This window comes from Oncorhynchus clarkii, chromosome 31 (genome assembly GCF_045791955.1).
Source record: "Oncorhynchus clarkii lewisi isolate Uvic-CL-2024 chromosome 31, UVic_Ocla_1.0, whole genome shotgun sequence".
Lineage (NCBI taxonomy): Eukaryota > Metazoa > Chordata > Actinopteri > Salmoniformes > Salmonidae > Oncorhynchus > Oncorhynchus clarkii.
The window spans coordinates 40022670-40039045 of NC_092177.1; the positions used below are offsets into that span (position 1 = coordinate 40022670).

Genomic DNA, 16376 nt, shown 5'->3' on the forward strand with positions numbered 1-16376 from the left:
ACTCGAGGCAGAGACTTAACCCATTGAACCCGCAGTGATACGGAATTGCATCGATCTGGCTCATGCCCTACGAAGTGAAGAGAGGTATCTTGTATGGGGAGGGAGGACTACATCTGATGTGGGTAGCACCATCTACACCTATTGATTTCCTGCAGACCTCAGAAAACAGACGGAAGAAGCCTAGGTACCCACTGGGCAGGGATCACTGAATGTCAACTTCATGAAATTCAAAGGAGCGTACCCATCTGTAGTAATCCTGCTCAGTACGAGAGGAACCGCAGGTTCAGACATTTGGTGTATGTGCTTGGCTGAGGAGCAAATGTTGCGAAGCTACCACCTGTGGAATAGCCCTAAACGTAATGATACCGTAGCGCTGCAGATCTTCGGTTGGCCCGGCATAGCTTGCTTCTTTTGGCAGGTGACTAGAGCCGTTCATGACGGGGTTGGGGTGCAGCCGGATGAGTTGCCACCCCTCTCCTGATGCGCACCGCATGTTTGTGGAAAACCTGGTGCTAATTCACTCGTAGACAAGTGAATGGGTCAATTTGAGGGTCAAGGTTTCGTACGTAGCAGAGAACCTCCCACTGCGATTTATTGAAAGTCAGCCGTCGATCCAAGCTTTTGTCAGGGACGGAAGGCGTCTTCCTCCACCACCATCCTTCTGTACTAACCGGTTACCAGGGGCACGCAGATGGGCCAGAGGCCAGACACAGAGTGTGAGAGCCCAGGCAGGCGGATAGAAGGCGTAAGACATTGACATTGGGCTCTGGATAGGTAGGGGACTAGGTGGTGGTCGCCCGTGCTCTGGTGGGACTTCGAGTCAGGTTGTGACTCGCTGTGGAAGTCAAAGGGTCACAAGGTGCACGAGGAGGCCTCCCCCAAGGCGGGGGGCACTCAGTCTGAGCAGGGGCGGCCGAACTGGGGGCAGCACTCAGGCTGTGTAGTAGGCACTCAGGCTGTGTAGTAGGCACTCAGGCTGTTGGAGTAGGGACTTCGTCTCTGAGTGGGGAAAAAGTGGGCAGGTCACCAGGTGCAGAGTCTGTTTTGGGTTACCATGTGCACATAGTTCCTGACAGCCGGGACTAGACGTGTCTGTAATTCCAGAGAGTAAGCTATACTCTAAGGCGAAGGGAGAGGGGTGTTGACTGGGTAGGGAGAGTAGGTGCGGAGGCCTGGAGGTCTGTAGTTCCAGGGAGTAAGCTATACTCACAGGCCCAGGGAGAGGGCAGGCAGGCAGGGAGTCAGAGGTCACTGGGGGCCTGCCTGGAGATCAGGAAGGCCCCAGGAAGAAGGCCCAAGTGAATTGGTGTGTGAGTGACACAATCCTTCCGGGGGGGGGGCAGGGCAGGAAAATTAATGTAAAATGGACAGACGAAAGGGTGTGCAATATGTAGGTCCACTGAGTGTACATTCTGAACCTTGTTTGAGGTCAGTAGGTCACATGACCAATTGAAATTCTAAAGTTTACACAATTTATGTAAAATCGTGTTAGATGAAAATGGACAAACTAAAGGGTGTGCAATATAGAAGGGTAGTCAGTAGACTTCCTGAACCTTTTTTGTCCAGTAGGTGCTATTGAAATTCTAAACAATGAAAAACAAAAAAATTCAAGTAAAATCACCTGAGATTAAAATGGACAAACTATAGGGTGTGCAATATATATTGCTAGTGAGTGGATACTCAAAGTAGTTTGAGAATTGTAGGTCACATGACCAAGGAGCAATTAAAATGAGAAACATTGAAAAACATTTAAAATGAAACTAAAATCACGTGAGATGCAAATGGATAAACAAATGGGTGTGCAATATGTAGGCCCACTGAGTGTACATCATGAACCTTGTTAAAATGTGTGGGTGCTATTGAATTTCAAAAATGTAAATAAGTGTGCGAGATGTAAATCTACAAAAAAAAAAAGTTTACAATGTTTCTATGCCATCGGGTTAGCTAGAACCAGTTTAAAGTTTTAGGAGTAATGGTTAAAGAGCCATTGAAATTTTAAAAATTTGATTTGTCACTATGTTGATGGTCCCTAACTGCTGTTGGAAGACAAAGGAAAACTACAGCCGAATATCCAATCTGAATCGGACTTTACCTCGGTATGCCAAAACGCCAAGGAGAGGAGTGCCCCCTACTGACCATCTTCTGTATGTACTGTACCAATTCTTCTTCATGGCTTGTCATAATGGCAATTGCCATAATATTCACAGAACTGCAAAGAAGTGTACATGTACTATAGAACCTGTAAATGTCTACTAAATTTCAAGTTTAAAAGTGCTTGACAATTACATACATGACAATTACAATTCATCATGTCATACAAAAGTCATTAGTATCTAACAATTGTACATAAAGTTAACTACAAGCTTATTGTAGGCTAATGTGTAAGTTGGACACACAAAAAAAATGGCTATTATCCATGACCATTCAGGTTAAAGTATAAGGGGTGGAATTTAGCCTCCTTTGTTCAGCAGAATTCACTGTTTGCCATTGCCGTTAATGGGCAGTTTCTTGTAGGCTTCAGAGTCTAGGAAGGTCTTGATTTTTGGACGGGCAGACATCTTCTCGACAAAACTCTTCAGGGAGGGGAAGGTATCCAGGCAACTGGAGCAGAGCACCAGGTGGTTGAGAAGGACTTCAAACAGACTATAGTCAGCAAAGGAAGGCTACGTAGGATAGGGATCATAGAAATAGAATCTCGCATTATTAACTTCAATGGGGATGCCTGCTCTATTCATTCTAGTTTTGTGATAAGTAACAGACAGTACTGTGATTACAAGAGAACCAAACCATTTAGTTAATGCATTTTGGTAAATATATATAACTAATGATTACAGTATGTACTATATTAGAACTCCATTTATTCAAGAACCCCATTTTTGGGTGCATTGCAGCATTGATTACCTTGTCGCCAACAAGAAAACCAGTCTTGTTTTTGGCCATCACAGCTTCAAACTTGTCAAGGTGGTTAGGAAGGTCTTTGATGTATACGTCTTTACCAGTATCCTATGAAAAGAGAAAGTGATTCATCATAATGACACTTCATAAATGTTTACCCATTAAGCTGCATTAAATAAAATATGTTTGGTCTCTAAACTTTGAAACAAATGTTTACTGCACAGTACAGGTAAAACGTTGTATGAACTGTACCCTTAGTCCGATTTTCAGCTTTCATGAATACTTACGTATTCCTGGTAAATCATTTTTACGTATTTAAGACGAAGGTCCTCAACGCCATCACACATCATGTCAATGAGGGCAGCCTCCTTGCCATCTTTCCCATAGGCATCTGTGTGTGTATTCGAGTTAAGCATAAAATGTCAATTATACTTTCACCTATATTTGATAGATTATAAAGGATAAATAGAGTGAGGAAAACAATGTAAATATATGACATAACGATTGAGATCAATTACCATGATTGCGGCCCAAGTGCCTCAGAATGGCATTTGACTGGTACAGGGCAAATCCTCCATCTTCTAACTTGGGCAACTGACCAAATACCTAAAACCCCAAAATGGAAGTGATATTTATTAGAGATTTTAACAACTAATGGGGACATGGGGGTTTACATTTGTTGTAGCTGAATCAAATCTACATGGATGATAACAGAAGATACAGGTAAATAATGGAACAAGAGATGAATCTCTTTACTTAAATAAGAATCATGGAAAGCGCAGGCAGAGATTGTAGAAACAAACAGTGTACACTAAACAAACCGATCATCCTTCAAAAGCACATCCCAGCTGTTATCACTAGACCATCACTGGCTAATCTGAACAGGTTGACAAATGAAAAAGATGGTAACAAAGGAACTATCCATTCCCCACTCACACAAGTGGCTTTCAGATCTCCCTTCATCCAGTCCGCAAAGTCCACCACGATCTCCTTCCATTCCTGTCCCTGGTCGGCCATCATGATTCTCATAGCGCCACAGCGCCCTGTGGTAAACAAGAGTCTCTGTTAGCACAGGTCAACCAAAACAGATCTCAATCATAAGACACTTTGGCACAGATCTAACAAGTCATACATAGCACTAGTGTTGGGCAAATACATATGTTTCCAGACTAGATAATTATTTGTATACACAACTTTTCATGATTATTCAAGTAAAAAACCTTTCATGGGTTCAAGTCAATGAACCCTTAATCCCATGACACAATTGTTCACCAGTGCACTCCACATTAATCTGGGTGACATGCTCCTGACAGAAAGCCAGCCCTCCTCATTGCTCAAGCACCATGAATAATGTAAACAAATAGGAGTACTTTGGAAACAAAACTGTTTAAGTTCATGAACAGTGATCATGGGGGCCAGCTGAGCCAAACTAATACTCCAAGTATTTCATGTGATAACAATCAAAAAGGTATGGGTGAGGCTAAACTGCCACTGTGGGTGAAATCCAGGTCATATCTTGTGTGAAAAATCACACACGGTGATAAGATTACCTGGAATGACTTCACTTACAGTTTAAAACCAATAGAAACACAATTTTGAGTATTGATTCAAGCTGCTAGCAGTAGGCTATTGCAGCATTTCCAAACGGTCCTCGGGACCCCTAGGAGTGAACGTTTTTGGTTTTGGCCCTAATACTACACAGCTGATTCAAATTACCAAAACTTCAAGATTAGTCGATGATTTGAATCAGTTGTGTAGTGCTAGGGAAAAAACTAAAACACACAATTTGGGAAACCCTGGGCTATTGGGTAATGAATGACAGATAATGTCTTTGGATATTACACTTAAATGCAAAGTTTATGAATATGCACAGTAGAATTTGCAAGGCTTTTGTCTTTGACTTCAAGCAATCTTACTCCATCACAATATAACATTTATGTCTGTCAAATTGAAGGAAAGATTTAGTAATAAATGATCAATATGAAAAGCTTATATGAAAAGCTTATAACAGGGAATGCACTCTCCAATAGTAGGCTATTATTACTTCAAAACAATAGCCAGGCTCTATCATGTGATGTTGAATAGGATTAACTGACTCAACATACCTCGGACTCCAAAGTAGGTGATTGTGTAGGGACCCACTGGGGAGAGGAGATACAGGAACACAACACACGTCAAGTTATTCAAATAAAAATATTTTAAATCAATGTAGTTTAATTAGTCTGACTTATTACATGGATTCTGACAAGTCTGCGTCCCGTTTATATTTCAACTAATTACATAGCTGATTTTAGTACATTTAGTATGGTATAGTATCAAGTGCTATTTGCATGTGAAAAATGCCATGCAACATTACATATTGCTTGACATAGTTTTGTTGCCAATCAAATCTGTCAGTGTAACCAGTCTGTGGGTCTTTTTAGCATATCGAGTATCCGGGTACTTTCTGGTCTAGTAAAGTTCACCCAACACCACTGTTATGCAAGGAACATAAAAATCTTTGGCCACTGTCTGACAATACATCTCAACCGACTAAAATATAGACATGCTCGAATACGAAGTTTTAATCTGCACGTGAAAACATTGCACCTTCAGCTAGCTAGAATATAATGAATTAAAAACGTCAACCATGCATAACTGGGTAGAAGGGCTATCGGTTGTGCCGTTACATAATAACCCTCCGTTTAAACCAAGAAAATAGCCTAACTTCCAGCTAACTATAGTGCTTTTCGGTCGTATTTTTTCGTTTACCGTCGACGATCAAGTTGCAAAAACGATTAGTCCTAGATCGCTAGGCTAGTCCAAAACTATCTTCATTAAATTACACAGTGAGTGCACGACAGACAGCTGTCTGTGTGCTAGTATGAGGGGTAAAATCCTAATTTAGATTAGCTATTGCACATCGCTTTATAATGTTTAAAAGGCATTACTGTCTATAGCTAGTTACTTACTTTTATGTTGTAAGAGTCGTGGTGTCCCTGACAGTAACTATGGAACCAGTGCTGTGAACTAATTTTCAGGGTAAGTTGCTAGAGGCAGGTTGATTTGTTGCTCAAAGTTGCTAAATCACGTTGTAACGTAAAACTACGTCATTACGTAGAATACACAATCACGTTGCTCAAATTGACTGGCCAGCTCCGCAAAAATATGATTTGACATGTTCCGGTACAGACTTCCACTCTTTTCTGTAATTCTGGCTGTACGATGTTGATTGATGTTGCGCGTTCTGTTCAGGATCAAACATTCGTGACCAACTATATTCATTGGGTTTGGCTCGTCGATCTCGTACTACTACTGCTGCAGTCAGCCAACAATGAGTTGCATGCCTGTGTATGAGCTGAGCGCCTGCTGTTGACGTAACTCACAATGCACTTTTGCAGCCAGGCACGTGTGTTGTGACTGAGTGTGTTACAGAGAAAATCGTTTTTGTGTCATTTAGAGGGTAAATACGTGCATTTCAGCGTTTGAGTCACTTTTCAAAAGTTGTTAAAAGTTCCAAATACATTTTTAAAAGTAGCTAAATTTGTTCCTAGGAGCTGTTTGAAAACAAAGTTGCCAGGGTAGTCTGAAAAGTTGGTAAATCTAGCAACAAAATTACTAAATTAGCATCACTGTATGGAACGCCGTGTGGGTCAAAAAGCCCGCGGTGAAAATGCAATATTGTCAATGCTACTCGTGTGAAGTAATACCCTGACTTCACTGCTTGCGTGTGCGAGCGTTGCGAAATAAATTTAAAAATCTATATTATTCAGTTATTGCACACACACTGCTCGTGCCTGCGTTGCCAAGGGCTAACAGGCTGACTACACCACTCGCGTCACTTGCGCGAGCGTTGCAAAATACATTTATAAATTTATGTTATTCAATTATTGCGCACGCCAACGAGCGTCTGCATTGCCAAGGGCTAAAATAGAAGTCAGTTCTATTTCTGATGCCCATCGCGCTGCAACTCCTGCCTCTCCCATCTCCTCATTGGTTTATAGAAGCAGGGACCCACGTGCCATCTCCTCATTGGTTATACCCACATGGGTGACTGAAAGAAGAAATAGGTCGGTGGCGGTAATGCACGTAATTTATGAAAATTGCCAATCGCAATATAAAGAGAAGAAAAAGCCTGGAAGGAGGAGCGATGACTTGAAACGATTTGGTTGACCGGTTTATGTGTGGATTAATTAGTGGAGTAGAGGACCTTGTGCATTTCAGGTAAAATAACAACTCAATGTTTATATCCCAGGACAAATTAGCTAGCAACAGCAAGCTAGCTAAATAGGTCAAATTAGCTAGGAAGTGCAAGCTAGCTAGCTAAATTGCCATAAATGTTTAATGCTTTTCGACCTGTCCCCAAATTAATATAATTGGTTCAGAGTTGCTTTGATATTTTAACCTGCGTGTCGTAATCGCGTTTGGTGTGGGGGGACAAAACAATTTATGCATGATGTCGCACGCGCGCAGCCGGTTTGAGTTCCGTGTTTGCAAGTGCAGGCGCTAAATTAACGCCTACACGCGTCAAATAAGCGCGTGCAAATGTGCTTGCAGGCGGTCCAACTCGTGCTAAATAAACTGCTGCAAGCGGTCCTGCACAGTCAAATTAACGCCTACAGCTGCTAAATTTACACACTAACTTAACATTTTCTTTACTATGCTAATTTTACCAGCCAATTTCCCTAGCTCCTCCTTTCAACCAGATTTAACAGTTTGAAAGAACTTCCTTTTCCACTGCAAGCAGAGTATGAACCTTCACAACCTAACGGTTTTGTCTTTGAAATTTGTTGTTACTGAATCATAAAGTTTATCATCCAGTTTACAGTGGAAGGATCTGTTTCTCATCACTGGCTATAAAATTCAGCTAACATTAATCTAGCACCAGAATCATATACTGGCTAGCAAATTTAGCTAACGTTGGTAGCCTTGAAACCCTGCCGTATTATATCATATAACGTTAGTTAGCCTCAAACTCTGCCCGGCCACACTGCTAACCGCATTGAACGGTGCCGTCTTGTGTTTTATTAAAAGCCCTGCTGAAAAAACACGTAAACCATAACCGCCACGGAAACACATTGAACTATGTTAATACTATCAAGGTAAATTACATACTAGCAAAATTGTTGCTTGAATGCAGGGCCAGGCATACATAGATTAGACAACAATGATACTCCAAAAACATCCTGCTGGGGCTAATGCTATTAATCCTGGTAGTTGTTGATTTTTGGACTATGTTGTCTCTATTTTGCTTTGACTAAAGTAAAACAAGCTACATAAATGTGACTTATCGACTAGTACTGAAGCAGGACATGTCTTTGAGTTACGTTTTTAGCCCAAAGCCTTGTATTTAAGCAAAACAACAGCTGAAGGTAGGCAACTTCTTCAGCCGGAGTGGCTGTCATTTTACTGCTAGCGTTAGCCGCGCTAGCCCTCGATTAGCATGAAGACACTGAAAAGCTCACATAAAGCAAATTTGGCCAGTGACAACCTTGTAAAACCTTTGCTAACATATACAACATCAGCTTTCTAACCGAGTAGACTAACATTCACTTCGTTTTTGGAATATTTACATTCCATCAAAGCCTATTAGGGTAACACAACAACTTCAGGCATGTACCAGTACTATATAGTACTGCTTCAAAGGAGTAGGGTTCCCACTCCTTCCGCTTTATTTTCACACAATTGTGTCTTGCAAAAGGAAACCATGAAGAGGAGCTTGGAGTGGGCAAGGGGGAGGCTGATAAAACAGCAGAGAAGACCTGATTAATCAAGTATCAATTCATTCTGGTGATTCTCACCTGGTTGGCATGCACAACACTGCAAGGTATGCAACATTAAGTCCAATCAAATATCCAATGTTATTAAAACATGTATCCCAATCTACGGTCAAGCAACGTTTAATGTCAGTTGTGTGTTCATGTTACGAACTGCAAACAATCTATAGTTCTTGGAGTCAATGAATCAATTGAAAGTGACTACAATTAGAAATGATTTTAAAACCACTGTGCCAGTAAAGATTACAAAAAAAAAGGAATCTGCTCTTATGGTTCTGTTTTAATTTTTTCAGACACTTCAATCAGAATCTCTTAATGTTTGAGGTCAGGCAAAACCTCTTCAGCCACCGTAGGATAGAGAGCCGCTGGTTGGCATTTTTGACTGCAGTGTTTGTGTCGGTGTACCAAGAAAAATTCACTGGACCAATTCCAGTTTGCCTGTTGTCCCAACAAATTTGTCAATTATGCATTTTACATACGTCAGATTGCGTTTTCTTTGATAGCTCCACTTTCAACACCATCCTGACCCACAAACTGGTTAGCAGACTCAGGCCTCTGTGTGAAAACCCTGTAATAACAAATTAGATTTTTTACATTATCACAAGAATGTGTATCCCCAGAATGGACCCAACACCTAAACATGCTGACGATACTACCATTGTACACCTTATCACCAGTGATCATGAGCACATGGAGGAGCTGTGGGACCTGACATAATGGTGATAGGACAACAGCCTCACCGTAAGCAAAACAAAGTAGATGGTGAGACTTAATGACCATTCTCCCACCAGTGCTTCTCCACCACCCTCATCAACTTGCTGCACCACAACCTATGTGAAAATTACAGTGTATGTTTTTATTGCCATAACACATGTAAATGAAATGTTGTCCATATTTACTGTAAGATTTATGGTAACATTGCACATATTGTAACATTATAGTCCTTTTTCATACATGACTTAACTGCTTTGCATAATGCTCAGTTTACCGACTAAGAAATCGTACATTAATTAAAATAATAAAGCTGCATTATGTATTACTGTGTCCAACTGATTCTGATTGGTTGTAAAAACAATTCAACTTTCACCACACAACTTCTTTTGCTGATGGTCGATCCTGTCGGAAACTTTAATATCAATCCTTTTGGGACACATAACCAAATAACATCGGCTGCAGTATTCTGAACTTTACTAGAAAGTCATGCAATAAACATTTAGATAATTCCCGTTAAATTAATTACATTTTTATTTGTCGCATGCGCTAAATACAACAGATGTAGTAGACCTTACAGTGAAATGCTTACGTACAAGCCCTTAACCAACAATTCAGTTAAGAAAAATACCTTAAATAAATACAAGTATAATTAAATCACAAGCAGCAGTAAAATAACAATGGTGAGGCTATATACAGGGCATTCCTGTACAAAGTAAATGTGCGGTGGCACTGGTTAGTCGAGGTAATATGTACATGTAGGTAGAGATATTAAAGTGACTAGGCATAGAGTGTAGCAGCAGCGTGAAAGAGTAGGGGGGTTGCAATGCAAATAGTCTGGGTAGCCATTTGATTAAATGTTTAGTCGTTTTATGGCTTGGGGGTAGAAGCTGTTTAGAAGCCTCTTGGAGCTAGACTTGGCGCTCCGGTACCACTTGCCATGCGGTAGCAGAGAAAACAGTCTATGACTAGGGTGGCTGTCTTTGACAATGACACCAAATGTTGGTGACTGTAGAATTCCACTCTCCATTTTCTCCCCGAAGGCTGCGTAAGTTGGGTGAATTGGCAGCCTTAAAATAATACTGCATGTATTTGCTTCCGGGAAGATCCTGGCAGCCTCCTTCTCTTGTTTGTGTAAGAACTGTATCTGTGGCTCCGCTAGAAATCCCAGCCCAGGAATGGCTGAAGCCCCCGAAGTGAAAATGATAACCTTCTCCAGGGTTAAAGGGTATGCGTTCCCCTCTGAAAAAAGAAGGGGAGGGGGGGGTCCATAAGTAACACTTATTGGAGAACACGATACTCTAAGTGAAAGTAGTTTGGTATTTAATTGATCTATTACGTGAAAGAAGGTTATAACATGGTGTCCCACAGTTGTGAGAGTGATTAGGTGATATATTTTACTGATGTGGGCCGTGTTACTTCAATGATCATGGTTTTGCACCTAACCTTCCACCTCCAGCAGCCAGTCCCTCCAGAAACATACAACTCTGCTCTCTATTGCTCTTTGATTGGTTCCAGGTGGGGCGAGCTCTGCTTTGAAGAGAGAAGTTATGTCTTTGGCCAAAAGAGGCTTCTCAGCGTAGATGAAAACCTCTCTGAAGAGGCTTGAGGGTCTATTCATGTAAGGCAGGAGACCTAGACACTCCAGACACTTTTAAATCATAAAGCAAAAAAAGTCACATAATGAATTTGCCCTGAAAAATTTAACTCAACTTATGAGATTCCTCATCCCGTAGCCTGCTTTCTAAGTAGAACTTCGTGGCTGACTCCCCAGGGCATCCCTCTCCTCCAATGTACGAATGTATCGCACTGAAACCAACATGACCAGTTGTTTGGTGGCCTCTATGACCGCTTCCTGTGCCTCGTCAACAGTTTGTGCTAACTGGATCTTAGATAGTTCAATAAGTGTTTTGGGACAAATTAGCAGAACAATAAACTGATTATCACTACCTTTAAAAAAGATTGACTGCCAACAAAAGGAAACCAAATCCATGTGGAAAAGTATTCATGAACAACTACAACCCTAATATTTTTTCAAACTTAGTGCAAATTAAGTCACATAATATCCATGACAGTCTAAAGTTATTTACCTTCTCCAACTTCTCTGAGTCATATTCCGCAATTTCTTTCAGTTTTGGCACAGGAGGTTGTAGGCGACACACTAGCCTGTATAGCCTCTCTGAAAAAATGTGTGGCTCTACACCCCCAAGTACCGAACAGACCGCAATCATGTGACCTCCTGCTTGTATACGCCATCATAGAGTGCTGTCACACAGAATACAAACAGTAAATGAAGGACACATTACATAACATAAAAACCAAATGTCTTACTCAAGTCATACATATTACCATAAACAAATGTGTCTGTTGGTGTAAAAGTGTAACTCACCTTGAGAGTTGCAAGAAAGGCATTTTTGCCAATCAGGTCCCTCAAATATTGCAGAGGAATGGATGGCACTCATTAGCTGCCCAAGACATTCTCTTGAGGGATCACCCTCATCAGCTGCCCCTTCTCCGTCAGCATCCCTAAAAGCCATGTCTATTTTTGCCTCCGGATTAAAGCAGGATCTCTTAAACCACAATCATAAACCTTGTCCCTCATCACGTTAATTTGGTTGGCATCAGGGGCAAAAGTGAGTCAACCTTGCTGCTCATTAACTCCAGCAGTACCTTCTTACTTTTAATGGGGTTATGGCTCCCTCTAATGTTCCATTTACATACACACAGTCTGTTACCTGCCATTGCACTTTGACCAACCAATATCCAGACTGAATCCTACTGTAAAGATGGGGTGGTACCTTTTCCCATGTGTTGAACTCTCCTAAATCTCACCGAGCATAAACAAACGATATGAACCCTGAACTATACTAAACCTGAAAAGGAAACATGTAAAGATCCAAAAGGGGGTTTTCCCACTAGCTAATGTCTACAGCACCGCTGTAACTCTGCGTTGTGTGTGGTAGTTTTAATCAAGCAGAACTCACTCTCTGCATCCTGCATCTGCATCCAAAAGAGAAATAAAACATTTGTAGAGCATATATGTTCTGAGAAACATTGACTCTTTCTCTCATAGTGCATCAAAATGACTTTCGAATGCATTTTTTTTTTACAGCCTCTCCTTATTATGCATCAATACATAACATATATTTTACATAGATAAAACCACATGCTTGCATCCAAAAGAAAATAAAACTTTTGTAGAGCTCATATGTTCTGCGAATCGTCGCCTCTTTCTACAACAGATGCACAATACAAGGGACTGGGATCATTCGAGGAGCTAGCCATCGTTCACACATACAATAGCCTGATATAACCACATGTTGAATTCAGAATGTTGATATCATCCTAAAAAGTACAATTACAAGTGCATCTTAACAATACCATCCACTTATGAGTAACTTCTAAATATACAACATTATTCATGAACAAAACACTGTGTGTATGACTTTGTGCTTAAAAGAATCAAACTTTTCTGAAGACGACAGAAATAGCCTGCCTACCTCTCATAGTGCATCAAAATGATTTGAACACGCAGGGCAAAACGTAAGTACACACTCCCCTACTCCCAGGATGCAGACATGCATAATAACAAATCAACATGCGATATTAATATATGAACCTGGTGAAACTCACACAGTACTTTAACAACTTTTACACTAACATGCAGGGAATTTGAACTCTCCAATGTAGACTCTTAAGTCCGCATAGCCACTCTATAGCCTCATCCTTTATATTATTGGAAATGAAAATCAATAAAAGAAGATTGAGGCTCTTCCACCTAAAACCAAGCCTGGGCACCAATATAGATTCACACATATCTCAGTCTGAGCTATAGTGGCAGTTGCTTTAGCAAGAAAATAATAAAGATACGAATATTACTGAACAGGAGCACTTGAGAACTCACATCACTGCTTCATGATCAGATCCAAATTTAAAAGTTATCCAAGGTGCAGCTTAAAGTTATTTACCCGAGAGAGTCAATAAATGCAGCAGCCTCTTCAGGTGTGTAGAGTTTTTTAGGCGATCCATTGACCATAATCTTAGTCATAGTCAATGTGCTCCGCCATTTTGCGCACCTGTTTCTCAAGTGCCTTTATCTTAGTGTCCATTGATGTAGTTGAAGTTTGATGTAGTTTGAAGTTTCCACAGTAGCAATTCTTCCTTCTGCCTCATCCAAACGCTTGACAACCAACCCTCTGTAGTTCTTCTGAATGGCCTGCTATTGCTTCCAAGACCATTCCTATCTTAATATCGATCACTTTAGTAATGTTATCTGTCATTCTTTGAATCACCAGGTCCATTGTGCCTGGATCCGCAATGGTGTTAGCTTCGCTAATGTTGGTCGAGTTCTTAGTAGTGCTGCTGGGCATGCTGTCAGACATTTTGGAGAAATAGCCGTCAATACTCATTGTAGGATAGCCTATTTAGCAAATTCCACCACTTTTTCAAGCTAGAAAATCTATATAAAAAGAGAAATGAACAAATGCCATGGGAGTTCGCTGGAACACAGTGTTCTCTCTACGGCTCCATTTTGTCCCTCCCGAATCAACCTTGTTATAATGTGGACTGAAGGGCATCAAGTCCAGGATTATTGGAGAGCAGAAGCCAAGTGCAGCCATTTAGGGTTTGTTTGCAATGGATAAGGAAGTTCTTTCTCACAATATGGTGTTGATGCTTTAAACTGACTGTACACCGATTAATGAAATCTGTTTGAAAGGAGGAGCTAGGGAAATTGGTTAGTAAAATTAGCATGTTAAAGAACACGTCAAGTTATCGTGTGTAGGTGTACATTTAGCAGCTGTAGGCGTTAATTTGACTGTGCAGGACCGCTTGCAGCAGTTTATTTAGAACATTGGACCACCTGCAAGCACATTTGCACCTGCATATTTGGCGGTGTAGGCATTAACTTAGCGCGTGAAGACGTTAACTTAACGAGTGAACGCGTTAACTTTGCGCCCGCACCTGCTTACTTTACATGCGTAGTATTAAAAAGATTGCGTTTTGACCACATGGTTTATGACCCAAACGGCGTTCCAGAGCTTTCTGCAAAGTCATACTGATTTACCATCACTGAAGTTACGCTGTTGCCTTGAATGAGTTGCAAAGCTTCTTTGTTTCCAACAATATGCCGTAGTCTTGCGATATCAGTCATGCAAATCCCAAGCAAAGTCTAAGGCGTGACCTTCAAGTCTATAGTCACGTTCTCATCATCTGCAAGTCAATTACTTATTTACAGTGGTTGAAAAAGTACCTAATTGTTACTCTAGAAAATCACTAAATTAAAAACTGAATTCACCCACTAAAATACTACTTGAGTAAAAGTCTGAAAGTATTTTGTTTTAAATGTACCTAAATATCAAAAGTAAATGTAAATGTTAAAATATACTTAAGTATCAAAAGTAAAATTATAGATAATTTCAAATTACTTATATTAAGATTTTTTTGTTTAAATATACGGATAGCCAGGGGCACATGCCAACACTCAGACATAATTTACAACTGTAACTCAAAGCATTTGTGTTTAGTGAGTCTGCCAGATCAGAGGCCAGGGTTGAGGATTATTTCTGTCTGTCATAAACCCCTTTTGTGGGGAAAAACTCATTCTGATTGGCTGGGCCTAGCTTCCAAGTGGGTGGGCCTGTGCCCTCCAAGGCCCCCTCGTGGCTGTGCATTTGCCCAGTCATGTGAAATCCATAGGTTAGGGCCTAATTAATTTACTGTAACTCAGTAAAATCTTTTAAATTATTGCAGTTTCCGTTAATTTTTTTGTTCAGTGTACTTAACTGCAATATTAACCTAGGTATATTCTTTGGAAAAATATAGGCTTAATGACTTGAGGCAAGATGTGTGCTTTTTATGTATGTCTCTGGAAGGTTCTTGGTGTAAATATGGGGTAACTCAAATGTGAGTACTATATATCTACAGACAACTATTATGGACATTTCTATGACTTGGCAAAATCTCATGATCTGCATAAAGACTTCTGTGGCCAGTCAGTGCATACCAGAAAATCTGTTTATCATTCTGAGTCACCCTGTCTACACTCTTAGAAAAAAGGGTTCCAAAAGTATTCTTCCGCTGTTGCCATAGGAGAATCCTTTTTGTTTCCAGGTAAAAACCCGATTTTGGTTCCAGGTAGAACCATTTCAGGTTCCATGTAGAACCCTCTGTGGAAAGGGTTCTACCTGAAATCAAAAAGTTATACCTGGAACAAACAAGGATTTTTATAAAAGGTTCTCCTATGGGGACAGCCTAAGAACCCATTAAACCCTTTTTCTAAGAGTGTACTGTAGATGTATCTTCAAGCATATCTCCTCATGTGAGCATTTAAAAATGCCTTCTCTAAGGTGTGGTCCATGAACATGCTACAGTTTACCTGTCCATGAATTCCATGCATGCCTGGAATTAGGCCAAACCACAGTAAATTGGGAAATTGAGCGCAAACAAATGTAGAGCTGCAAAAAGTTGACATTTCCTAAGCCCAATGAGTCTCTTTCAATTATACTGAAAAAAAACATAAACGCAACATCCAACAATTTCAAAAAAAATTCTGATTTACAGTAAATATAAGGAAAACAGTCAATTGAAATAAATAAATTAGGCCCTAATATATGGATTTGACATGACTAAGCAGGGGCAAAGCAATGGGTGGGCCTGGGAAGGCAATAGCCCACCCACTTGGGAGCCAGGCCCACCCACTGGGGAGCCAGGCCCAGTGAATCAGAATGAGTTTTTCCACCACAAAAGGGCTTTATTACAGACAGAAATACTCCTCAGTTTCATCAGCTGTCCGGGTGGCTGGTCTGGTCTCAGACAATCCTGCAGGTGAAAAAGCTGGATGTGGAGGCCCTGGGCTGGCGTGGTTACACATTGTATGCGGTTGTGAGGCCAGTTGGATGTACTGCCAAGTCCTATAAAATGACATTGAAGGTGGTTTATGGTAGTGAAATTAACATTACATGCTCTGTTAATAGCTCTGTTGGACATTCCTGCAGTCAGCATGCCAATGCCACG

The 16376-nt window shown here is 40.7% G+C and overlaps 1 protein-coding gene across 1 annotated transcript; it reads right to left on the bottom strand.

Annotated features, from left to right (window-relative positions):
• Positions 1-1460: 1460 nt before the first annotated feature.
• LOC139391038 (glutathione S-transferase P-like) lies at positions 1461-6191 on the bottom strand. Its single transcript, XM_071138514.1, has 7 exons — positions 5847-6191; positions 5001-5036; positions 3832-3938; positions 3414-3501; positions 3183-3286; positions 2902-3003; positions 1461-2663 (listed from the first exon to the last, which is right to left on the bottom strand). Coding segments are annotated over exons 1-7 (627 nt in total). The 5' UTR covers positions 5848-6191; the 3' UTR covers positions 1461-2474.
• Between the last annotated feature and the right edge of the window lie 10185 nt (positions 6192-16376).

What these genes read in the sequence shown, in the direction of transcription:
- LOC139391038 (XM_071138514.1), bottom strand. An exon ending in GAGATCTGAAAGCCACTTGT is followed by an intron (nt 3,502 to 3,831) that starts GTGAGTGGGGAA and finishes TTGGGGTTTTAG; the next exon opens with GTATTTGGTCAGTTGCCCAA. An exon ending in GCACTTGGGCCGCAATCATG is followed by an intron (nt 3,287 to 3,413) that starts GTAATTGATCTC and finishes ATACACACACAG; the next exon opens with ATGCCTATGGGAAAGATGGC.